The following is a 25,503-nucleotide window of genomic DNA, read 5'->3' as shown; positions in this document are numbered from 1 at the left end:
ACCCGAGCAGACAACCATCCGAGAGCAGGAAGGCTCCGGAGGAGGCAATGAGCACAAAACCTGCCAACCAACCCGGCCTTCTGCGAAAACCATCCCCTAATCCTATCAAATTCCAGGTCTGGACACGTCCCCAGGGGAGAAGCAGCCAGAAAGATTCCTGGGCTTTGACACTCCCTCTGGGGCTCTCGGCACAGATTTACAGCTTCAAGTCAGCCTCTCTCACCAACCTGTGCCCATCATGCAACTTGGAACCTTCCGCCTTCCAAGACCACAGTGCCAGGAGGAAGGAGCTCTCCTCGGGCAGCAGGGAAACCCTGGTGACCACACGCCACCCAGTGGCCAGTCCCGCCAGCCACTCACGTGAGAGAGCAGGGAGTGCCCCAGCTGGGGTGGGCAGGAGTGGGGCAGGGATGGGGTGGGGGAGGGTGGACACGACTGTCCAGGGGCCGAGGGAGCACCATTGCCCTTCAGGGTCTCGGGGTCCCATGCACACAGGGGGCAAGGGCACAGGTTACAGGACTCTCGGCCACCCCCTGGCTAGAGGGCGGGGGACAAAGCACTTGCCCCTGTGATGGGAAACCCACACTGTGGAGTTCGTTGTGAGAAATTCGAATGAGCCGGAACACAAAGAGCACTTCCCAGGGCCTGGCATCCTGTCAGAGCTCAAGACACGGCCGCAGCTACTATTGTCACTGCTCAGGGAGAGGCTGCCCAACCTCGGGCAGCACCGGACACTCCGCAGTCTCGGGGGGAGGAGGCACGGCTCAAATGAGCCTCCTGCTCCTAGTCCTGCGTGGGCCTGGCATCTCTCTCTCCTGAGGCCAGCCCTGTCCCTGAAGCCCTGGCTTCCGGCAGGGGGTTTCTTCACCCCAAGCTCACGTCCAGCCCCCGCTGAGGGTCAGGCTGGCAGGCAGCTCCCAAGGCAGAGGTGCGGGCCACCAGAGAGGTGACAGCCCCAGCCGCCCACAGGCCTGCGCCCAGAGGCTCAGACCTGGCGTCCGGTGCTGTGGGTGCTGAGTCAGCAGTGAGGCTCAGAAGGGAACCAGAGCCCAGATCTGACTCCGCAGTCCCCGGTGGCCCGAGCCAAGGGGTTGAGGCAGGGCTCCGCAGCAGCCGATCTGCAACCCGAGAGGACACAGGGAGGGAGCAAGAGGCAGGTGCACAGGGAGGTGGTGGCCCACAGGTCACCGTCAGAGAGGGCCAAGGAGCGCGGCAGAGAGGGGGCACAGGCCCTGGGGCCTGAGAGCTCAGTCCGAATCTCTAGCCCACCTCCTCCTACCTGGGGCGTTAGGAAGCAAGGCCCTTGATCACCCTGGGCCCCTTAACTGCGGGTCCTACTCGCCACCTCACAGCAAAGTTAGAAGCCTGAAATGCCTGACACACATCGGACCCTCAGTTTGTGGCGGCTGTGCTTCCCGGAGTGGCCTGGTGGCCAGGAAACTACTAAGGACCAAGGAGGCCCAGGCCCCGGCCAGGGCCTGGGTCGGACTCCGCTCAGTGTCCGGGAGCGTGCAGAGGAGACGCAGAGAGGACTCCTTTCCTCCACTGTGGTGCCGGTGGGCCCGGCTTCCCCGAGGCCACGGTGGGGAGTGAAGGCCCACGCTCCAGGCTCACTCCACAGTGCACTACCACAGCAGGCGGAGCCAGTCCCGGGAGTGGCAGGGACATCCCAGGGTACCAGGTTATCCTGCCCACGCCCCGGCACAGGGCTGAGCCTACCAGTGTGGGCTGGTGCGGGGCGTGGCTGAGGCTGTAGGGCAGCAGCCCACGTGGCCCAGAACCACTGTGGAGCCGGACCTGGGCTCCCAAGGGAGGGGCAGGCTGACTGACCCCACCAGGCTGGGCCACACGCTGACCCCCGGTGGAGCTGCTGGGACAGCGGGGCCAGGGCCCTGCTCACCTGTGCCAGGACTGCCATAAACCTCTTCAGGGCCACCAGGCGCTGCCCCTCCAGGACCGAGAACTTGCCCACTTCTACCCGCAGGATGTAGTGCAGCGCAGATTCCAGGTCAGCCATGTAGATCCTGGAGCTGAGGACCCAGAGGGAGGCAGAGAGACAGGGCATCAACTGCGGGGCAGGGCTGGGGCGGGCACCCAGGGGTAAAGGGGGAGCGAGGACGGTCCTGGAGTCCTACAAGTCGTCCCTCGGCTCTGCTAGTAACTGTGACCTTGGGTATATTACTTACCTTCTCTGGGCCTCGTCTGTAAAATGGGGAGAAGAGTAAATTGCTCACAGGTAGGCAGCTGAGAGGGTTAAACAATAGCACAAATGCACCCCTCCCAGCAGCACGCAGCAGGGTCCCCCCTTGCGGGCCCAGGCCTGCCCCTCCCATGACGCACTAACGACCGGTGTTTTAATCAGGCTGCAAGAGGAAGAGTGAGTTTTATCCTCAGTTCTGAACAAAGACCCCTCGGGACAGACAGACCAACAGGCACCCTCCCCCCACAACATGGCTCTGGGAAGGCTGGGCCTGGCAAGGCAGGCAGGGGCGGGGTGGTGTCTGCATTTGGGGGCTGATGTCCTCACAGCTGCCAGACCTTGGGTTTGGGGCAGGGCTCCCACTTGCACGTCCCAGGCTCACCCAGCCCCGGGGGAAGGGCACAGGCTCCAGGCAGCCCGCTCCACCCCCCACCCAGATGACGCTCACTAGGGGTCTGGGCTCCGGGCTCTGATGGGAAGGGCTCCCTGAGTGCAGGTTGCGTCTGCAGCCACCTTCTGAGACCTGAGTTCTGGCCTCCGCTCTGCGGGGAGCCACCTCTGGGGGCTGGGCCAAGCCCATCTACCTCTTGAGGCCTCAGAGGTCATACGGTCATAGGGAACCAGCAAGGCGGGCTAACAGGGTGGGCGCTGAGACCACCTGCACTCGGCTCTCGTGGCGAAGTCCCCTCTCCACTCCCTGGGCCCCAGTTCACCTCTGCACCCGCGTGTTCGGCCTGAGGAGTGGCCTCATGGCTGAGAGGGAATGTACAGAAGGTGGGGTGCCCAGCACAGAGCCCGGCACACGAGGCCGGTCAGTGTAATAAGCGACTACCATCTGAGAGGTGTGAATAAGCACAAACGCAATGATCCTAATGACCATTCCAACCCCGATGTCTCTTTCTTTCTCCTGACTCAGTGAATCACTCTCCATTAGCACCTTCTACCCTTAAAGTCCCTCGGGCTAGGATGCAAATTCCTCCCAGAAATCAGATGGCTTTCCTCCAGTCTCCTTCTGCAGCTCCGAGCTCCCCGTCAGCTAATCCCACCTGGTACGTTGCTGGATGCCAGCGGGAGAGGTTGATGGCCTTGTCTCCCTCTCCCAAAAAGCAGCTCAGAGCCTCGGGGAGAAGAACAGCTTTCTCATGCTTGCAGCTATGCATAAGGACACAGTGACCTCCAAAAGCAGTGAGCTCCCTGGCACCAGAGACATTCAAGTGAAGCCGGGTGCCTCCCTGGAAGGGATGACGTAAAGGGACTGTGTGGGCAGGGACTCCATCCACTGCCCTGTGCCATCCTTACTCACGATGCCTAGCACACAGCAGGCACTCAATACTCTTTGCTGAAGAGCCCACTGTGTGAGTGGGAAGCTGGCTTGGAGCCCACACACTGTCGTTCCAAGCTGATTCCACTTGTTTGCAAACACGGGTAAGCTTCAGGAATGTGGGCATCAGGAAGTACTCATTCCCTCAGGAAGGGTACAAGGAGAGGCTGCCGCTCCAAGTCCAGGGCTCTCCTGGGCACGGCTGGCAGCTGGGGGCCCCCAAGGCCAAGGCCAGCCCTCAGAGGGTCAGGGCTCAAGATGGCGTGTGCTCAGTCCCCGACAAGGGGCAGAGTGTGGTATGAAGGGGGCATCTGTGAGCAGAGGGGAGGCTAGGGGAGGGGAGGGGTGAGGAACACAGAGTGCAGCCTTACCGGTCTGCAACTTTCCACACGGTGGGAGCTACTGTATTAGCAGCGGTTGGTGCAGCCGAGGTCTGGGCCTCCTCCCGGATGGCCCCGGAAAACCTCTGCAGGTAAGCGGTGTAGAAGGACCTGGACTCCATGAGCCTGCGAGGGCAGAGGGCAGAGAGGAGAGGCGGTGAGCGAGCTCCTATCGGGAGAGGCAGCAGGGGCTCAACCGACAGACACGTTTATTAAGGAATATTAGCACTTGGTTTGGTCTCATCCTCAGTGAGGTCGAAACCGGGCACCCATGCCACACCTTAACCTTTCCCTTCACCGTTCATGCTGTGGGAAGCCTCCAGGGAGCCTGAGGCCAAAACCTCACCTGCCCTGGAGTGACTGGGACAGAGCCCCTTCCGGACAGTGCTGGTCCTGCCCAAGGACAGGATGACCACCCTCCCCGGAACCAAGGTGTGAAAGGGCAGCTGTCTTCCTCACTCTGAGGTGCCAGAGGGGGCGGTGCTCCCCACGGAGGTCAAGGGAGTTTAATATGCGATTTTTACAAAACGGCAACAAAGAAACCGCTCAAATTCTCCAATCCTTTTAATAATCCTTTTGATTTCCTTCTCTCCCCTGACAGAGGGGTGCTCTCAAGAGCAGGAGGCGTCCCCTGGTCAGGGCCCTGGGGAGGGAGGGAGGCGAGGACCAGCGCCAGTGTGGCGGGGCCCCCAGGGGAGCCGCCCCGGGGGAGCACCGCTTTCCACTCCACCGTCCTGGCCCGACGTTTATCCAGGCGCAGATGGCCGGGAAGCAGCATTGTCACAAGCAATTCCCCCGCCACCAGCTCCCGGGGAGGAAACAATGGCGCCTCTCCCCACCAGGGCCACGCTTTCGGGGTCTGTGCAGGAAGTGAGTGTCCCCATCTCCCATGGCCATCGCTCCTCCTTCTCCCAGCAAAAGCCTCTGACAAGGTCTGGCCCAGGCTGGTGATCGGGCGGCAGGGGCCAGCCACCCTGCCCAGCCTCAGGGCACGGTGGCCCCAGTGGCCCAGTGGACAGCTCTCTGGGCACCTCAGGCGAGCCCTGCTCTCCCGGCCCTTGCGCCTCGGCAGGGCCACGCTGACGTCAATCATCTGCCCAGGGAGGGCACCGAGGCACCATCTGGCGCCATTCAACAGGCCATTCAGCAGCGGGAGCCTGACAGGGGCTGTGGTTGGCCTGATTGTTCTCTCCTGGCATTTTGGAACTGGCTATTGTCTGGCTCCTAATGAACTTTTCTGCAATTAGAAAACCAAAGGGAGGGAGGGTCAGGCATATTTGAGTGTGTGCCCGGGCTGCAGCCTGCCAATGAGTCTGTCTGAACAGAGGCGGACGGGGAACAGGGCCAGGGCTGCAGTGGGGATCAGCCGAGGCACCAGGCTGGGTGCGCCAGGGGCCTGAGGCAGGACTCCCGGGCCGGGCTCTGAGCGCAGGGCTCTGAGCGCAGGGCTCTGGGCGCAGGGCTCTGAGCGCAGGGCTCTGGGCGGTCCCTGGCAGTGCAGACATTGTCCCAAACCCCACAGGCAGACTGCTCGTCCTGCAGAGGGCGCTGCTTGCCAGCCCATGGGCCCAGTTCCCCATGACAGGCCAGCAGGCCCTCTGGGCAGGAAGAAAGGACACGCACAGGGAGGGAGGACACAGGGTGGGGCAGAGAGACCCCGCACTCACACGGGAACCCGGGAGACGGAACCATTCCGAAACAGCAGGTAGCAAGATGGGAAGTCAGTGACACCAAACTTGCTCACCACGTCGCCCTCCGTGCTCAGGACCCTGCGCACCGCGATGCCTTTGCGCTGGGACAGGTCCAGGATCACCTGCAGAGACAGTCGGACGTCAGGGGCCCGGCCACGGGGCAGAGGGACAGGCACCTGCGGGCAGCGCTTCATCCTCTCTAAACCTCTCCAATGAGGACAGACCGTTGTGATGAGTCAGAGCCTCGGGCCACCAACGCATCTACCCCACAGGGAATGGGAGTCAGACACGGCCCAACTTGGAGCTGTGAGTGCCACACACCTGACTCTTCCAGGACAGTCCCAGCTTAGTACCATTTTCTTCCCGATGAAAGCAATTTGCAAAAGGCATAATAAAAATGTGGGTTCCTTTTACTCTTATATTTATAAGGCTTTCTGTCCATATTCCAAGTCAGAAAAACATAGAGTCAGCCATAATGCTTTTATTTTTAGAAAGAATTAGGAAGGGGAAAAAGAGAGCAGCTCACATTCATTGAGCACGTACTATGTGCTGTATCTAGATTGCTTCACTTAAGCTTCAAAATAGCACCAGGAGGCCTGGTGAGGCGGTGCGGTCTTGAGGGCTGCTGGGTTGGAACCCAGCCCTGCAGGCCTAAACCTCCCCCTGACTCAACCTCCTCCCTTGCGGAGTTCTAACAATACCACCCCAAATGGGTTAATTTTATAAAAGTGCTCATAACAATGACTAGCAAATAGTAGGTGCATGAGTATTCGTTTAAAGAATAAAACTACCAACAGTGAAGAAATGGAGACTTAGAGGTGACATCGTGTTTCCAGGTCATGCATCCAGCATTTGCCTGCACTGGTTCCAGAGCCTGCACTTGGCCACTGTGCCCCGCTGCCTCTCAAACCAATCATCACCCCTGAGAACCTCTGTAGGGGCAGTCGACAGGGGCACCTGTCCCTGGTTACTCAGGCGACATGGGGGAAAGAGGGAGAAGAACTGATTCCAGTGAACAGTTATCCATCACTTTGTGGGCAGGCGTGGCCTCAGGCCTGGACTGGGACCCTGGGACAGTCAGTCCCCTCCCCACCTGCCTGTGTTTCCCTTCTCAGGGCTCAGGGGCCTGGAGACGGGCCAGAGCTCTCAGCGGAGCTTGGTATCAGAGGAAAACTGCACAAGGCAACAGCGAGTGACCTTTAATTTCATCCCCACTCCCAGGTCGCTTCTGTCCCCTTGCACTGCCTTGGGACTCCTCCCACGCACTGGCCCATCCTACCTTTGTGGCCTGGAGCCGCTGGCAAGCCAGCGGAGGAAGGGCTGGCGTCTGCATTAGGCCGGGGGCTGGACTGTTACACAGCATCCACTCTGAGCCAGCTACTCACCCAGGCCCTTCGCCTACACTGCCTCACTTGGCCTCCCCAGCAGCACACTGAAGCAAGGCGATTGTCACAACCTCACAGACAGGAACACGGGGCTCAGAACAGTGAGTAACCTGACCACGACATATGATCCAAGTGACGGAGTAGAGCTCCAAGCCTGCGGGTTCTGCTCTCTGCCTCATCTCACGGCCAGGCACCCTCTCTACTTGTAAGGGGTTGGATGACCTGTGATGTTACCTCCCTCCCAATCTCTCTTTAAATCTGTGGGGACGCGAGGAGGGCCAGTGTGGAAAGGACATGGACTCCGGGGGCAGACGGAGCTGGCGCAAAGCTCTGTTCTACGAAGTCACCGGCTGTGCGATCTTCAACATGTTACAGGATCATCTTTGATAATCGTGAAGATTGGCAACTATGGGGGCCGGCATTATAATCCAGTGCTCGATAAACAGCAGGTCTTGTCAAATTTGGCTCCAACGAAGGAGATAAAAACAGACACAGGATGTATAATGTACAGCCGGGTCAGTAACAACGTATTAACTTCGTAGGATGGTGGATGGTCACTAGACTTATTGGGGTGATTATTTGGAAATGTATGCACATGTCAAACCATTATGTTGTACACCTGAAACTAATATAATGTTGCATGTCAATTACACTTCATATCAAAACAATAAAGGTTTTGAAACAGAAAAATCCAGCTCCTGCACTTCCTGTGTCTCCCAGCAGAGGTCAGGCCCGTGCTGGTCTCGGAAGTACAGTGACAGATCCTAGAATTTGCGGCAACAGCCCTGCTCCCGAACTCGCTGGACTCTCCCAAGGGCTATCCAGGAGTTACAAGGACCCTGAGGACAGCTCACCTCTCTGCCCACGTAGGAGCCTTCCCTTTCAAAGATCAGGGCCAGGTACTCTTCATTGTTTCTTGCAAAGAATCCATTAATCTCCTCCAGCCTGCAAGAGACAAGGCCAGCAGTCACCCCACCGCCAGTGGGAATGAAGCAAACTGCTGGCAACCCCAGCTGACACGGCCCCTCTGGTGCAGCCACACAAACCCACTCTGCTCCAGGCTTCACGGCAGTCACCCCTGCCTGCCCTCCAGCGGGAGTCAGCCAAACCCTCAGGTTCTGAGGGTGGTGCCCCTGACCTGACCCTGGGTCTTCATCTCACCCACCCGCTTGATGTGCTTTGCCACCCTATCTCTTTAAGAGTGAAAAGCGAATAGGAGGTGGCTTGGGGAGGAGGACAGGGAAGGGACACTTGGAGACCACTTGTCTCTGTGATCTGGGGAAGGCCCAGGCTTGGAGAATACGGACTGTGTTGGCTCCCGGAGAGACTGGTGGTAAGCACCCGCCAGACACAAGCCTTGCTCTGTGGCAAGTCACTGCCAAGTGGGAGATCTGCCTTTTCCTCTCCCTGGAGGAAGGATGCAAAGGGAACTGAAGATTCAGAACGTCCTGGGTACAGGAGCCTGCGGGAGCTCTCTAACCCAACCTTCTTATTTGAAGATGAGCAAACTGAGGCCCAGGGCACAGGTGGAAATTCGAAAGGTGGCAAATTTTAGTATGCCCCCAAATCAGAGAATTAAGGTACCAACTGCTTTCATAACTCAAAGTTTCAACAGAAAAATAACTGCATAACACGAAAATGACTGGTCCCCTTACTCTACTTAAAAGCAGAACATCATCCCATGTGCTTAGGCAGGCGAGGTCCCCATGGGGGGCTACATCCTCCTCTTGCCCCCAACCTGAACTCCTGGCTTCCTCTACTGGGCCCAGTGACGTGGCAGGGACCACCTCTAAACAGAGGGCACACCGTGGGGCCAGAGCTGGAGCCCAGCCCAGTGGCAGCACGGACGGATGCACCAGAGAGGTAGGGGGTCAGGGCGCACCCTGGTCATGGACGAAGAGGCATCCGTCTGTGCTGCCCGCCGACCTGTTCCCTGCTCCTCACTTCTTCCCTTTCTCATTTTCTGTCTCTCATTTCCTCACACCCCTCCTGGGGCGTGTTCAGTACCCCATTTTCTTAGAAAAGAGGCAATCCTGGGAGCCTGGCTGGCTGTTGGGGACAGGACACCAGCCACTATGTCAGACCCTCTGTAGCATAGGACACAGTCACGCCCCCCACCCCCGGTCACAGCCGTTGCTCAGAAAAAACGGCCACCTTCCCTCTTCAGAGATGCGGCTTTCTTCTCCCCGGCCCCCACCCCCTTTTCCTGTAAATGGTCTTTGACCTCCTCCCCCCAACCCATGCCCACTCTCCCAGGCGCCCTCTGGGTTAGATCACCTGAAATTCTACTGCATCCCCAAACATTCCTGGGCACAGATTTGAGAGGCGGCAGCAGGTTATGACCTGGAGAACCCCCGCCCTTTTTCCTTCACGCCCGGTGGGATAGGTCCTCGAACCTGCCGATCAGCCCCAGGAATCGGCCACTGGGCAGGACCTCCAGCACCAGGGAGCCCTCTGGCCCACGGAGCTGTCTGCCCCAAAGGCGACAGGAAGAACCAGCCTGGGCCCCCTTCCCTGCCATGCCCACCGCCCTCTCACCTCCAGGCCTGTGACCCTGGCCCACACTGCACCCAGCCTGCCCCAGTCCGCAGTACCTGGCAGGCTCCAGTGGGGGGCAGGCGGGGGGCCACGTGACACTGTGGGTCTCCAGCGCATCAATGAGCCTCTCCCGTAGTGTCTGCACATCAGCACCAGCCACTGTGAACACAGACAGACACGGGCAGGAATTCTGTCAGCTTCGCTCACAGAAACCAAGGGCGCAGGGCTGCTTAGCTCTGAGAGAAGCACAGCACGGTCAGTCCTCCACTCTACTCACTGTCCTGAGCTGCGCAGGGGACCCCTCCCTCAGGGGGCAGGAAAGAGTCCCTGGGGCCTGGGCCCCGGAGGGCTCCCCCCGAGGGGCTCTCCGATCTGCCCCTCCGCTGCCAGCCCCTGACTCGACGGGTGAGTCTGGGAACACGGCGACTCCCCCCACTCCCCGGACCCTGGACAGACCCACATGGAAGGGCTCCTCAGTTCACCTTCCTGAAGGTGGCCGGGCCCAGAAGGACAGTCACGAAAGTACCGGCTTTCAGCTGGGAAGTGCATCCCTCTGCAGCTGTCACCGCGCTCTCACCGGGCAGAAGAAACCCGGGGAAAGAGGGGGGCAGGGAGAGGAAGACGCCACACTGCCCACAGGACGCTCACCCGCCAACGCAGGTACACTCACCCGCCAACGCCGTTCCTGTGCCACTCTTGGAAAAGGCCTTGAAGAACTGAAAGGAACGCAAAGGCAGGGGTCAGTGGCACGTGCAGCTGAGCGCAGAGCACGCTGTCACCTGGAGCTGCGTGTAGACCCAGCGGCTTCCTGCACGGGAAGGGGCGGTGCGCTCTGGGCAGAGAACTTGACTTTGGTGAGCCTCTGTTTCTCCACGTGGAGAATCAGAACGGGGAGGGTTTTGCTCTTGTGGCTGGGCTGACTCCTCTCCCCACTGTCCTCGATTCCAGCCCCCAATCCCACAGCTCTAGGGGCCGTGGGGGGCTGGAGGCAGCAGCTCAGACACCTGGCGGGAGGGGGACTGTCCCTACAAAGCCCCGGAGCCAGCACGCGGCAACAGGAAAATATTTATCAAGTATGAATGAATGCCAAGACCACCCCTATTTCCCCTTGCAGACCCATCTGAAAAAATAAGATGAAATCACTGCAAACACCCTCCACCCCGGGGAAGTGGGAGCCACCCTCTGAGGCCATCTGTCCCCGCTCCTATCTCGGGAAAGGGACTCGGAGTCTCTGTCCACTGAGAATTCCCCGCCTGGCTCAGCAGCCGCTCCCTGCTCAGTCCTGTTGGCGGGTGGGCCTGAGCCCCTGCAGAAACATGTCTCGTTGCAGACAGACCAGTTTAACTCGCAGCCTACCGCCTTCCCCACTTACACGGCCCTCCTGGCCCTGCCTGTCACTCCTTGGGTGAGAGGACAGACAGAACAGAGGACGAGCCCGCAGAATCTGGGCTTCTGCCTAAGTAAGGAGAGAGCTGCCAGCGCTCTGGCCCGCGCTCTCCCGGGCTCAGGAGGGGACAGAGCTGACAGACGGCCACTTAACTGCCTGGCGCAGAGCCCTCGGGCCGGGAAGAGGGCTCCTCCTGGGGTCCCTCACCTCAGGGCCACTTGGGCTACCTCTGGGCTCTGCCTCCCACAGCTGGGACTTCTGGCCTTGTCCCACGCTGGTGGCTGCGTGCAGGCCCTGGGGTCCACCAGACCTGGGCTCTCGGCCTGGCTCTGCTGCAGCCCGGCTGTGTGACCGTGGACCGTCATTAACCCTCTGAACCATCTCATCTGTAACTCGAGGATGACGCCACCCGCCTTGAAGAGCTGCTGTGAAGACTCAATGATGATGCATTTAAAGCGCCTAGCACGGTGCCCGGGACGCACCATAAGGAGTCACTGTCACCATCACCATCTTCGCCCCCTCCCCCTGCTCCTACTTCTCAAACATCGAGAAACACAGATCGCTGGGCACTTGATTGTTCCAGCCCTTTGTGAGCAGAAAACCCAAACCCTGGGGAGGCCACCTGCCCCGTCTCTCACCCAAGGTACAAAGATGCAGAGAGGCTGCCCATCTGTCCCCTTCCACACCCCCTCTTGCTCCCTGGGACCTCGCCTGGACCTGACGCTGCTCGGCACTTTATCCTCTCTCACTTTTTGGAGTGTTAATACAAACTTCTACTCTGGGTGACAGCCATCCACTGATACACACCCCAGGTATTTATGCGCTTATAATGGAGCTCTTTGCAGCAACTGAACGCCGTTTGGAATTAACAAAATCGTGTGGCAGCCTCTAATACCTGTAGAAATAGTGATAAAAGCCTTGGACGGTGGCATGGGACCAAACAGGAAAAGCACACTAAGGCGTTTCTGGACTGACGTCGTTTCTCAGACACAAAATAAAAAAATGTGTCTCTTTGCTGTTTGCTGTGCTCACAAATCAATATCCCCAAGGACGAGCCTTGCAGAACAGTGACCCATGGCAATGGCACCCGTTTATGTGGACAGAACAGACCTCTGCGTGTCCCACAGCCGAGGAGCGCCCCTGACATCGTGCACCCTGACACCGGGCAGCTGTCCCGCGGCCACAGCGGCCATGTTCAGTTACCGCAGAGTAACACGGCAACGCTTCCTCACCAGCCGGTGGGTCGCCCAGGCACTCACTGAAAGAGGCTGGCACCACCTCCATCAAAAGGCAGCCTCCATTATAATGCTGCGCCTGGAACTTACATACTATTACATACCAGTGTTACCTTAAAAAAAAAAAAGGCAGCCTCCTGAACCTTCTGCCGGCCCCAGCCATGGGCAGCGTGGGGTCACGTGGGAGCCTCCTCGGCAAGAAGGGCCCAGGGGAACGAGGGCACCCCAAAACTGCCCCCCCAGTGAGGGCAGGGCTATAGGAAGGCCCCACCTCCTTCGAGATGCCTCTGCTCCCACCCAGCCTCCCTAGTACCTTCCAGGGCAGTGTCCCCGGCCCAGCAGTCCCTCCCGTACCTCCTGCTCTTTGGGAACTTTTCCCTATCAATTAATCTCTTTCCTCTTTCCCTTCTTCTGCCATCTTCTTCCCTATGTCTACAAATAGATGCAAATCCTCCTAATCAATTTTTTTTTTTTTTTTTAAGAAAGGATGGTAAGGGACCTGGCTGGTACTGAGAGCTGGCCTGCAAACCAAAGGGTCGCCAGTTCCATTCCCAGTCAGGGCATGTGCATGGGTTCCTGGGCATCTTCCCAGTAGGGGGCGTGTGAGAGGCAACCACACACTGATGTTTCTCTCCCTCTCTTTCTCCCTCCCTTCCCTGCTCTCTGAAAACAATAAAATCTTAAAAAAAAAAAAAGAATAAAAGGACAGTAAGGGAAGGAGAATGGGCACAGAGGGTGGCCCTCCTCTCTCCAGCCCTCCCACTGCCCAGGCCCGAGCAGAGTCTGCTTTGCTGCTCTGACTTCTTCTCTCTCCGTGCCCACGACCAGGCTGCGGGGGGCGCACGACCCCACCACTCAGCCGACGTTGTCTCTGGCCAATCCAATGGCCACCTCGCTCCCTCTGCAGTGTCTGATGTCAACTGCCTGCTTTCCCCCATGGCCAGAGGTGGCGACCTTTTGGGTGTGACTCATTTTCCTGACACCCCCTTCTTTGTCTTCATGTCACCACCCTCCCCTGGTTTGCCTGACACCGACCCAGCCTTCCCCGCCACCTTCTTGGCCTGCCCCTCACCCCTGCCCCTGCCCCAGGCCCATGGCCCTCACCGTCTCCTGCCCACAGTCTCTCCTATGGACACATGTCAGAGGATGACCCTTGTCCGTGCAAAGAGCCTGGGGAGGCACGGTCACCAACGAGGGACTTTCGGATGAGTGGGTGGACAAATGAGGCACAAACAGGCCTACTGTGTGTCTCCTTTGTCTCAGCGACTTGCCCACGTGTTCCCTCTGTCTCAGGGCCCGACTTGTGTTTGTTTTTCCTGGGGCCCTCTGCACAGGTGTCCGGGCCACACCCCCCTTCCCAGGCCTGAGTCACCCCGCCCCCAACCTGTTTCTCCAGCTTGCTCTTATCTCTCCCAGGGATTGTCCTCCTCTGACACCCAGGCCAGCGCTGCCCTCTCCACAGCCCCCTATCCAGTCAGCCGGATCTGACCTTTGTCCGTCCACCACTTCGACAGCCCCCTGGGCCCGCCGCCTGGTCTAGCCCCGGCCTGGCCTCCGAGCTCTGGACTGCTGTAACTGTCCCGCCTGTCCTTGCTGCACGCTCAGCCTTTTCATTCTGCAACCATCTTCCTCGCTGCCACTCTGCTTACTTCTCTACGGCAGCATTCTGATCCGATCACGTCATTTCTCAAAACTCTTCCATGACTCTGCATTGCCAAGGGATAATGTCCCAGCTCACCCCGTGCGGGGCCTCCCGGAATCTGAGCCCAAGCTTACCTCCCGCTGCCCCTACGCTTCAGCTACAACGGACTTGCACCTGAACTTCCCACCCCCGCAGCCACCACCTCCCAGACTGGGAGCGCGGGTCCAGCTTCAGCCTGTTGGCCTCTGTGGCCCCGCAGCACCTGGCAGTGTCTGGGACACGGAAGTACTCAAAAGGCATCTGTTCGGTAAAACCGAGAAAATCTGCCCTTTGATCATCCTGGAAGCTCACATAAAAATCACAGCGGAATCTAGTCAGGGCACATTTCTGGGCTCCTATGAAGCCAGATGTGGGGTGGGAGGCACGTGCCCTGCCCAAGGGAAAGGACCACAACGCCTCGGAAACAGGCAATTAGAACTGCAGCAGAGAGTCTGTTTTTCTCCAGGGGCACTCGGCCCGGGCCCCTTTCCTTTCTCTCACTTTACAAGGAAGTGTCTGTCTTCTTGCAACTCAGGGCCCCTGGAAGGCCTCTGCGTCTCCCCAGAGGCAAGAGACCAGCCGCATGGGGCAGACTCTTACCAGCCCAGCCAGGAGCCCTGCCTTCCCGGGGCCCACGGGGCTGACTAGGGAACACGCTTCCCAGGGGTGACCATCAGCGGCACGGAATCTAATCTTTCAGAACAAGCTTTAAGAAAAACGACTCAGTCTCCAATATCCTGTAGTGAGCCCACGAGGGCCTGCAAGCTGCACCATCCCTGCGCTGTGGACAGCAGTGGAGGAGACGGCCGGAAGAGGGAAGGTGACCAGAGAGCAGGCCTGTCTCCCTCTTCCAGAGAGGCTCGTGGGACATCTGCCTGAGTCCTCCCTGACATCTCACCCTCTAGAAAGGGCCACACAAGGTAACGGCCCAGGCCTTGTGTGTCCTGCCGGGTGTCCACACTCCTGGCCTTGAATGTAAGGACCGGCCATGGCTGGGTCCCCCGCTCCCAGCAAGGCCTCGGCTTGCACTGGGGACTCCGCTCCGGCCAGACCAGTCGCCTTGGCACACCACACATTCTTCCCGCCCAGGGCCTTGGCTCTCACCGCCCACACGCCTCCTCTCTCCTGGCCAAACCCCACCTGTCCTTCAGCACCAGGCAGGCGCTCCCCTCCTACATGCAATGCTCTCTGATACTCGGGGAAGGAGCTCTGAGCGCTGGCAAAGCCCCAGCCTTCGCTGCCTACAGATCACTCCCTGCCTGTCAACTAGGTGGTGAGCTCTGGGTATGCATGCGGACATGACCTTTGTGCCAGCCTCTGTCATGTTGCTGGCTGTGCTACACACACCCGGCCTCTCCCACCATGGTGAGCACAGTGCTGTGCGCCCTGCACACTCTCACCCAGTCGCTGCTGATGGGCGGACGGCCTCGAATCTAGTGCCCCCGAGAGGAGCCACCAGGAGCCCCTGGGGGAGTGGGACGAAGACAACTGTGTAGTAAATGCCAAGTGACACAGCACCTTCTCACGTAAGACCTCCTTCGCACTTGACAACAACCCCATTAGGTGGATATCATCATCCCACTTTCACGGACAGGGACACTGAGGCCCATGGCTAGGACCCTGTTAAGGGACTTCCTGAGCCACACACAGTAAGCAGTGGAGCCAGGGTTAGAACCCACATCCATTCTCTCCTCAGAACCTTGCAAAGGGGAGACTTCGGTGCTCCCCACCCCAGTGCTGCTGGTCCCTGTAATCTTGATCTCAGCCAGGCCTTTGGCCAAAGAGGGTCCTGGTCCATTCCCCACTGAGGGGCACCCCTGTGGCCATTCCCCCCAGAGGTTCAGCCTCCTGGTCCCCAGCACCACCCAGAACCTGCTGCAAACCAGTCCCTCCCTTGCCCTTGTCTCCTCCCAGCGGGGCTCCTGCTCTCGCCTGATGGGTCCTGACACAGCCGCCCGCCCTGCAGGGCCTGGAGTTTGCCAAACAGGCTGGGCTGGTGGAGGCTCACTGCTGGCTCTCGGTGACAAAGGTCAGGAGGCAGAGGAAAGGGACAATAACACGTCACTGGGGGTGGGCAGACTCTTGTGTGGGCCTGTCCTCATGACTCCGGCAACTCTCCCTCCCCTTATTCAACACGTGTCCATGTCTTAGAGCTCTCACAGCCGGAAGGGCAGGAGCGAGGACAGGTGCCCGTCCCCAGGTGGCGGCCACTGGGCCACAGGGGTATCTCTGGCCTGGAGGCAACTCTCAGGGGATCGGAATCTCTGCGGCCGGGAGTGGTGTTTTCCAAACATGGGAAGCAATCTAATAGTCAGTTGTGAAGTCAGTGTAGTGAGTCACAGTATTTTTTTAAACTTAAATAGAACAGAAAGCCTCACTGTGTATAGCACTAAATAAAAATATTGTTTGCACTAAATAAAAATATTGTTCCACGGAACATTCGTTTCAGTGATAAGAGAGTCCAACTCTGGGACTGCACGGTAAAAGGCCACGCCTTACTGCGGTCACACTGACCGTCTGAGGGTGTCTGCACGGGCCTCAGAGCAGAGGCCCACTGGCCGAGTGGCCTACCTGTACCCGAACTAGAGTCCCGGGGACAGGGCATCAAGCTCTCCCGGCCGAAACTGACCTGCAGGCGTCTCAGGAGAGGCAGGGAGGTGACACCACCGTCTCTGGGACTCTCAAGAAATGGACAGATGACTGCGGGCCTGGCCCGAGCAGGTGCTGCCGTGTGGAGGCAGGGGAGGTCCCCTCCCACAGCCAGCCAGGTGGCTCAGGAGGTGATTACTCACTCGGGCAGCAGGGCTGCGTGCGCTACGTGACCTGGGTAGGCTCTGAGGAGCTTCTGGATGGCGACTCCCTAGCCGCCTCCCGCACATCGGCCGAGCCCCAGCTTCTCCGGGGCAGAGAGGGAAAGGCCCACATGCCAGGCCCCACAGGTCCCCACAGGACGTCCTGACCTGGCCACAGGGCTGGGTGGTGGTCGTGCCCCTGCACAGAACCCCCCACTATGCGTGTTGGGGAACAGCCTGTGCACAGGGACTCTCTGCTGCCACCCGGGTCTTCCCATGGCTCCCACTCAGGGCTGCGTGCCCCAGCTCAGCAAAAGGGACAGTGTGTCCTGTCCTCTCCCTGCAGAGTGGGTGACTTTAAGTATTTCAGGTGCATATCTCGGGGGCACGGCCCTGCCAGGAAGGTCTTCTAACTTGAAAGGAATGATTTATAAACAATCTCTCTGCTGCCACCTCTAAATGACAGAGCCAGGGCTGTTGGCTCACCATGCTGTTCCCCGGACAGGACTGACCCTGACCCTGACCCTGACCGGTAACAGCAGCGTAGGAGGGAGCTCGATCAGGCCATGGAAACCTTGAACCCAGCAGGACCTCACTGGGCATGAGGAACAGAAGGGTCACGTGCAGTTAGAGATGGGCACTGTTGGAGCCTGCGGCCTGGCTCTCCAGGTGAATTCTCCCGGACTCATCAGACTGAGCTACGGCTCAAGTTCTGCTTGGAGCGCAGAGCCCCCGAGCTCAGAGAGAGCTTGTTCCAGGGACAACGGCTGGACTTGCAGCTTTCAAAGGCATTTCGTGATTATTACTATTAATGACATCAGAGGAAACTGCTTTCCTAGATGCCATGTTGGTGGGAAGAGGCTAATTATTTAGACAGAGAGCCAGAGAGACGGAGGTTTGGGGAAGGGGCGCAGCCTCACTGCCCTGGGCCCCCAGGCCTCCCCTCGGAGAGCCCTGGAAGTTGTCCAGATGTTAGGCCAGCGAGGCCTTTGCTGTTTTTGGCCTGAGTGGCCGTGAGGGTGACGGAGCCCTCATGTGCCAGGAGTGCCGCCAGCCTCCCATGACATGATGGGGCTGCTGCCTGAGGCATTCTGGCACGGTGACCGCGGGGTGAGGCCATCCCGACAGGTCACCTCCAAGCTCTTTGGGTCCAAGGCACTTGCTGGAGGAGGGTGAAGCTTGCCCAGGTCTCTGGGGCCCTTTCTGGGGGGGCCATCGGGCCACCTGAGTCTAATCATGCCCTGAAGTCTGAGCCTGCGCCCTGGTTTTAGAAGGTGAGGTCAGAGATCCACAGCTAGGAGGTCAGGGGGAGAGGGGCTGGAGAGAGGCCCCTGGGAGCTGGGAGCTTGCACCCCAACGCACCCCACACAGACCCCTTCCCTTATAAAGGGGAGGATTTGCCAGACGAGTGAACTCTCTCTTTTTCACCTCCCAGCTCACGTCTCTTTCTGCCTGTAGAACAGGTGTCTCCTTGAGCGAAGGGGCAGTGTGCCGGGGGCTGGGACTTACACAGACTGGAGCATCAGAGAAGCCCCCGGAGCTGGGCACACACACAGGAGTTGGCAGTATCACCCCCCTCCCCCGACCTGTGCCCCCTCCTCCCCACGCACCCTCACGGTCGGGAAGCCCGGGATGTTGAAGTCTCGGCAGACCGCGCTGTTGGTCTCGTCGGCACAGTCCAGGGCGGCCAGGTGCAGCGCCGGCCTCCAGTCTGAAAGGACAGAAACACCAGGTGAGGGGAGGGGCTGTGCCTCTGCTGCTCCTCCCCCACCCCCGCAACACCCCACACCCACCAGACTCGCCCCACCGCCCCCAGCACTCTTATGGGAAAGGTCTCCCCTTCCTCAGAAAAGGACCTCTGATACAGTCTGGTTATTCTGGGTGCTTGGGACACAGTTCAACAGCACAAGCAATGCTGTCTTGCAATGGCATCTGCGCCCCCCGTGACTGGTCAGGGGAGGGATGAAGAGATGTGGGGGCTGAAGAGAGACTGCCCCCTCCAGGGAAGAGGCTTGACTTCTGCTCCCTCCTCACTGCCCTCTAGAAAGGACCGGTGCCAGAAGGCCAGAGAGCATGCTTCAGCAAGTCCCGAATCTCCCGGGGGACCCTCAGTGGAACTGGCACTCGGCCCAGCTCAGGTAGGCGGGACACAGGGTGCTGGGGCCCCGCTCCCCAGCCAGGGATGGAGGCAGCGTGTCCCAGGAGAAAGGGGAAGGTACCCGGAACCCAGGAGTCCCAGGGAAAGAGCACTGAGGCCAGAGCCTGGAAGGAGATTGAAGCTCCCAGCAGCAAGCAGCCCGGGCCGCAAAGCCTCCCTAACTTACTGCCAGAGAGATAATGGCACTGTTCAGGCAGTCTGTCCGTCTGTGCAGATCCATGGGTCCCAACCCGCCCCCAAATCCGGTCCACCCTCCCACCCAAGCCCCTGTCTCCCTCTCCCAACTCCAGCCCACTGCTAGAGCGCCCCCCAAACTCCTGTTTGTCAGGAACAACTCAGTTTGAACACGATTCCCGCCAGGAGGAGCTGCCTCCCAGTCCAAGGCCCAGGGCCCTGCCTGTGTTCCTACCACACGGTCACCAGCCCGTCCATCTCTAAATGACTTTTCATTGTTGCATCCCCACTGCCCAGCTTCCCCATCACACAGCACATGCTAGGTGCACGGTGACTGCTGACTGGTGACACAGTCGTCCAGGCCCAGAAGGGCTCTCAGTGGCTCTGGCTGGACCCTCAGAGTAATATCCTGAGGGTCCAGATCGGGGGTGAGGTTAACACCAGTCACCTGTAAGTGCAGGAGAGCAGAGCTGCCCAGGTACAAGGCTTTGCCCTGGATCACAGGAAAGAGGGCCTGGGCCTTTATCCCGTAGTTTCCCCTGCCCGAGTCAGTTCCTTCTGTTCTGCATCTAAAGCTCTGGTCACCTTATTTGGGGAGACCCATAGCAGAGGCCCAGGGGTGCTCAAAAAAGCCAGTAAGTGAATTAGACCGAAGGGCCGAGGAGAGGCGATTTCGCATCCTTCCACCGGCGAGGGCCGGGGGAGGGTGGCCGAGGACCGTGGGCCTTAATGCTCTGCTCCTCTCCAAGAACGGAAGTCACCACCCCTTGGGCCAAAGCAGCCAGTGCCCGCTGCCCACTGGGGCACACAGACTCTGAAGACACAGGGGGAGAGAGAGAAGAGAAAGCTGGCCTTCAGAGAGCACCAGAGGACACAACAGGTGACCCCGCGTCATTCCCCCCCCACTGGAGGTGGCCGTCGTTTCCCTGCTTCACAAACAAGGACAGGACTGAGAGGCCTCCGAGCTGCCCTGGGGCTCCCTCGTTCACCTTGCCGGGGTCAGGATGCTTCCTTTATACTTTTGCTGTCTGCTCTGTCACAACCTCCCAGGAAAGAGAGAACCCATTCTCATGGTCACTACCACAGACTCGGCTCTGACTCTGATGAGGAGGATATAAAGATATAAATCAGGGGTCCCCAACCCCCAGTACCAGCCCATGGCCTGTTAGGAACCGGGCCCAGGAGCAGGAGGTGACTGGCGGGCAAGCCAGCGAAGCTGCATCCGTATTCACAGCCGCTCCCCATCACTCGCATTACCTCCGGAGCTCCACCTCAGAGCTCAGCAGTGGCATTGGATTCTCCCGGGTACTCGAACCCTACAGTGAACTGCACGTGCGAGGGACCTGGGCTGCACACTCCTCAGGAGACTCCAACCCCTGACCATCTGAGGGGGAGCTGTGGTGATGAACACGGATCATCGTTAGCAGAGAGGTGGGACTGCACAGAGACCACAATGAATCGACTGCTGGCAGGCTCGTATCAAAACCCTATCAGTGAGTGGCAAGCGACAACTGCTGCATCTGGTGGCAAACTATTAGGCCATCCTACCCTCGAGTCCATGGAAAAATTGTCTTCCATGAAACTGGTTCCTGGGACCAAAACGGTTGGCGACTGCTGTATTCTATGGCTGGAGAGTTTACCATTCAGCTGAGTGATGTAGTTTAATGCTTACGACTACCCCACGAGGAAAGCGAGGTGCTTATCGTGAGACCTGCTTTCCTCAGCTACTAAACAGAGATTAGAATTCTGTGTCCGAGGCACACAACCAATCGATGGTGAATCTGCGATCTGAACCCAGATCGGGAGCCCTCCGTTGGTCCCCAGAGGGCGCAGGGCGGAGCAGAGGAGCTGCCCTGCTGGCTGCCCTACCGGGAGACGCAGAGAGCGTGGCGTGCCGGTAGTCCGGGGGGATGGTGCACGGCGGTTCCCAGACCCCTACTCCTTTGACTCCTTCTCTTTAACCCTGATTCCCTGTGCCTCCAAGACAGGGAACCAGGGCTTCTTCTTACCTGCCCCAGGCCCAGGGGGAGGGGGAGGGGGAGGCTGGGGCCAGGCAGGCGCTGGGAGAGTCCTGGCTGAGGAATGCTTCTCAGGAACATCAACGTTAATACCTTAATGAGCCATAATGACGTGAAGACCTGGTCTGCATGAGTCACCAGGGGCCTGACTGTTCATCACTCCACTAACAGCACAGGGACAGAGAGGACCTTACCTGGGTGAGCCCGGGGAAAGCAAAGGGGGAGAGAGATCAGGTGACTTACAGACCACAGCCTGCAGGCCTAACACCAAAGGGTCAGCAGCAGTGTCAGCTAGTCCTGCTCTTGGGGAGGAAAAAATTTCCTAGCGCAGTCGCTACCCTGGCAACGTAATTTCTCTGCTAACAACGGAGGAAATGAGCAGATGGGGAGGGGGAGGGTGGGGAGGTGAGCGTGTCCAGGACAGCTGAGGACTCTGGGGTGGTGGCTGAGGGGACACCCTGTGGCAAGGGGCTGACGGGCTACTTCGGGAGTCACTGGCAGCATCCCCGCCCCCACTCACAAGTCCAGGAAGGGGCACTGGACCCAGAGTCTCAGACTTGCTCGTAGCTCTAACTGGCTAATGCCCCACGGGCTCCACGTGTCTCCTCTTGGGTCAAACAAGGGCCAAGGTGCATGTCCTCTCCTGTCCCTCCCACCTCTGACAACCATTGGAGATGCTGCATGGCAAACACCTGGCCGGAAAAATGGCCTTGAGGCCTGTGGGTGTTAGGCAAGCCTGGGTCTCTGGGGGGGCTGAGGCCGGACCCACCAAGGGCAGTCAGGCGGGATGGTCACAACTAAAGCCCCACCAAAGTCTCTGGGAACTGCCTTGACACGAGAGTTGGCCAGTACTATGAGGTCACCACCCCGTCCCTCGTTCCTTGTTGCTTATGGGCATTGAGGTCACAGATGAACAAAATACCTTCCCTACCCCTCACGCCTGGCTGACACTGCAGGCCTGAGTCAGGAAGAGCCACAGCTCCAGCGGAAAGCTCGGTCACTCGCATTCACACGAGCACCATGAGGTGCGTGCCACCGGCCTGCGTGAGTATTCGGTGGGCTCCTACCTCGAGCTGGACCCTGTGCTTGGCGCCACTGGGGTGGTCTACGGCCTGGGACAGAAAGGGAGGCAAACCAACACTGCTCACGCCACGCTGACATCTGTGCCTTACCAATCTCCTCTCCACGGCTCTGAGCAGGCTGTGTCCCACCTGGTGTTCTCTTCCTCCTCCACCCACCTCCCCACGGCCCAGGCTCTGCAAAGTCAGGGAGAACTGAGTCCAAGGCCCTCCTCTAGCATCCACATAATCGTGGGCAAGTTACTTCTTTGGAGAAAAAGGGCAGTCAGTATCTATTGCTCAGATATTTTCTCATAAAGATTATATAGAACACTGACCTGGAAAGGCCCTTCGCAAAGTGCCAGGCACTGGGAGAGTACAAAAGTGCTTGACAGGAGGCTTTCGGTGACCAGAGATCTGCCTGCGACTTTCCCCTTCCCTGAATTCCTGCCACGAGAAATAACCGAGCCGCTCCTTTGGCCCTTTGCAAACACAGCTTCTTCCTGGTGCCAGTCTTCCTGCCCTGTTAGCTCATTCCCCAGCTACAATGCAAACTACGCTGTGCCCACAGAGGTCACTCGATAAATATTTGCTGATTGATTAGCCAGTGAAGAGTAATCAAGGTCTACGAGGAATGCAATTTCCCAAACACAGTGAGGCAAGTAAGAAATGCTCTGGATGAGAAAGAGGTGAGCCAGGTCCTTAGAAACAAGTGTTCTGCTCCGATGGCAACCACTGCCCCAGAGAACCTACCCCGCAAGTCCCTGAAGAAATGAGCCCTAGCTTGTCCGATTAAATGCCTGAGGCCAGCTGGGCAGGGTTGCAGAATTCTTCCCCCCACTGCCAGATCCTTCCATAGTCTCCTACCCAAGATCCTCATACCATCAGCCAAGGGCAGGGGCCACACTCCCATGGCCCAGAGTGGTGTGAGCGCAGCCCTTTGCTGGCCCACAACCAAACCTTCTCAAGGAACCTCAGAACAAAAGTGACAGGTGAGCAACCTGGCTTCCCAGCAGGGCCTCACCGGGAAAATGGCCCTTGAATGGGATCAGAGCCTTCTTCACCATTGCAGGGCCGGCCAGCGCCCTCCCTGACACAAGCTTGCTTAGAGGGCTAACTCCCCCGTCACTCTTGGGAGACCCCCGCTTTCCACCTAAACCTCTCCCCTCCCTCTGACTGGTTCATCCCCACAGACTTTCATGCTCCCATTTTCCTTTTGCCTTTTTTTCAGGGGGAGGGGGACTGTCACTCCACGCACTGGGGAAAAGACACCTTTGGAAGTGGCAACCCTCATCCAGAAGTAGGCCAGGTCAGTATCGGGCTGTGCAACTCATTGGAAAACTCTGGGTTGCAAGAGGCCAAGCAAACACATGAGTCAGCTGGAAGCTAAGCACTCGGAAGATACAATAATCTTCTCAGTTGAGTCCATCGACGGCCATTAAAGACCTCTCACGGACTCAAAGCAGAAACCCATCTCAGGGTTTATACCATGCTCAGGCCCATGATGTCTCCTAAACACCTGATGTCCCCTCAGGTGTTCCAAGTCCACGTTCAACATTCTCCCCCTGCCCGCCCTGATCGGGTGTGCTGACACCACTGAAGCAGCATGAAGAGCTGCTGAGAAATGGCACACTCAGGTGGTGGGACTGGAGAGGCATGCGTGAGTGTTTACACGCATGAGTGTAAACACATAAATGAGTGTTTACACATAAATTGGAGGTAAAATGGTTTATTGGTTTCACTTAGCAATAACGCTCCAGGACCACATGGCTACTTCGGTAACCAGCGAAAAAGCTACTCAAGGGAAGAGGTAGCCTGAGTTTGAAAACAGACACCAACAAATGAGCTCTACAACCACATACAGTTGAGTTTACTGAAAAAAATACCAACAGCATAGCAAGGGACCAGACGTTCCAATTCTCCTCTTTCCAAGAAAGAGGCCCATTTCCTAAGAGGCGCGCAGTCCACTTTCCGTGACCACTTCAGATAAGGAGCCCTGCTAGGCCCTAGCACCACAGTTAGGGGGTGGTCCCATTCAGAGGCAGCAAATCACTCTCACCAGCCCACTCCTGGCCCCTAAATACACACCACCTGGGCCAGGCAGATTCACAGAGATCTTTAAATCGTGGAAAGGAAACCCTACAACAATGGATGTCAAGCACTTACTCAGGAAGGTGTCTAGCATATATAGCAAGCACTCTGTAAACACTGATTCTTATTATTACCCTATTTCTTCAGCTCGAAGTCTTAAGTTTTCAAAAATTTTAACATTTGTGTAGTAGAGTACTCCATACTATATTTAGGGGTCTTCTTATCCTTCTATCCCCCAGGCTGTTAGTAAAATAATGGTGTGTCTAACCTCTGATGAGGCTTAGAATCAGTGCAATACGGTTACAGTGGTCAGACCTGTGAACTGGGACATGGAGCCAGGGGAAGGCGCACACCAAGGGGCTGCCTTCAGTCAGGCTGCTGGGCTCCCCAGGTTCAAACAGGGGTCTGAGAGGGTGCCTGGGCCAGGGGAAGAGAGGAGGATGTGGCCCAGAAGCCAAGGAGCTGGAGGCAGCAGGTCTGAGAGGCCTGGAACCCAGACATAAAAACTCTCCTTCAAAGGTAACGCTGAGAAAGGACATCTGCGTACCAGCTGGGTCAACTGGCCACGGGGGGTGGGGGCAGAGTGAATGTCAGTTCTTGTTCTCCCCAACACTAATCCCACGCAGCTGGGCAACATGGCAGGAAGGCCACATGGGTCCCTGAGCAAGAGGAAGGAGGGAGCCACACAGCTAGACTTAGAGGAAGCCCTAAGGTGCCAGCCGAGATGGAACAAAGGAGACCCCGTCGCAGGGAGGGGGGCAGTAAGGCGACAGAGGCCTGGAAGGGAAAGCACAGCAGGTCTGGGGGCCCAGGCTGCGAGGAGGGGAGAGAAGCTCGGGCCAAGGGCCTGAGGAAAAAGCAGAGGGGAGGGAGCAAAAATGGAGTTGAAGGATGTGAAACTGGGGGAAGTGGGAGGGGCAGAGGCAGAGGTGAGCGGAGGTTAGGGGCCCTCCGTGGGGCAGGTGGGTGAAGAGGGTCAGCCTGGGTCGGGTGAGGGGTGCGGGCCTTCCCTCCTTCCCCAGGCTCCTCACCTTTGACATCGTTGGCCAGCGCCTTCCACGTTGGGGCAAAGGCAATGCAGTGGCCGCACCAAGAGGCGAAAAACTCCACGGCCCAAGCGCTGCGGGAGTCCAGCACGGTGCGGCGCACTGTGTCCGCCTGCAGCAGTGTCAGCGGGTCGGAGGGCGAGTAGAGCGCTGAGCGTGGGGCCGCGTCAGCCCCGGGCACCGCCAGCAGCAGCAGCAGCAAAAGCAACAGCGGCCCCGAGCAGCGGCTGCACCACCCCATCCTTCGCGGCTGCGCCCACCACCGCGCACAAGTTTCGGGTGAGTTGGTGTTGGGAGGCGCCGCAGCACGTCCTGCCTCCGTCCGGTAGGAGGAGCCACGTGGCTCCG

At 58.5% G+C, this 25,503-nt stretch overlaps 1 protein-coding gene and 1 long non-coding RNA gene across 2 annotated transcripts in view; both read right to left on the bottom strand.

The window, feature by feature from the left end:
• The window catches only part of QSOX1 (quiescin sulfhydryl oxidase 1), a 34,307-nt gene extending 8,849 nt beyond the window's left edge, over positions 1 to 25,458 (bottom strand). Inside the window, exons 1-8 of the mRNA XM_053663709.1 lie at positions 25,141 to 25,458; positions 18,221 to 18,321; positions 10,186 to 10,231; positions 9,572 to 9,674; positions 7,832 to 7,922; positions 5,569 to 5,714; positions 3,893 to 4,027; positions 1,901 to 2,030 (exon numbers count right to left, since the gene is read on the bottom strand). Of these exons, the coding sequence (XP_053519684.1) occupies positions 1,901 to 2,030; positions 3,893 to 4,027; positions 5,569 to 5,714; positions 7,832 to 7,922; positions 9,572 to 9,674; positions 10,186 to 10,231; positions 18,221 to 18,321; positions 25,141 to 25,396 (1,008 nt within the window). The 5' untranslated portion in view covers positions 25,397 to 25,458. The remainder of the gene's footprint in view (positions 1 to 1,900; positions 2,031 to 3,892; positions 4,028 to 5,568; positions 5,715 to 7,831; positions 7,923 to 9,571; positions 9,675 to 10,185; positions 10,232 to 18,220; positions 18,322 to 25,140) is intronic.
• LOC119049591 (uncharacterized) lies at positions 19,083 to 25,126 on the bottom strand. Its single transcript, XR_005082554.2, has 3 exons — positions 22,357 to 25,126; positions 20,200 to 20,337; positions 19,083 to 20,042 (listed from the first exon to the last, which is right to left on the bottom strand). It is a non-coding gene; the product is annotated as an uncharacterized LOC119049591 (long non-coding RNA).
• Positions 25,459 to 25,503: the final 45 nt, after the last annotated feature.

Source organism: Artibeus jamaicensis, unplaced genomic scaffold, assembly GCF_021234435.1.
Source record: "Artibeus jamaicensis isolate MK-2021 breed Jamaican fruit bat unplaced genomic scaffold, CSHL_Jam_final contig_327, whole genome shotgun sequence".
Taxonomy (NCBI): Eukaryota; Metazoa; Chordata; class Mammalia; order Chiroptera; family Phyllostomidae; genus Artibeus; species Artibeus jamaicensis.
The sequence above is the reverse complement of the archived record's forward strand: the minus strand, read 5'-3'. Positions and strand labels throughout refer to the sequence as shown.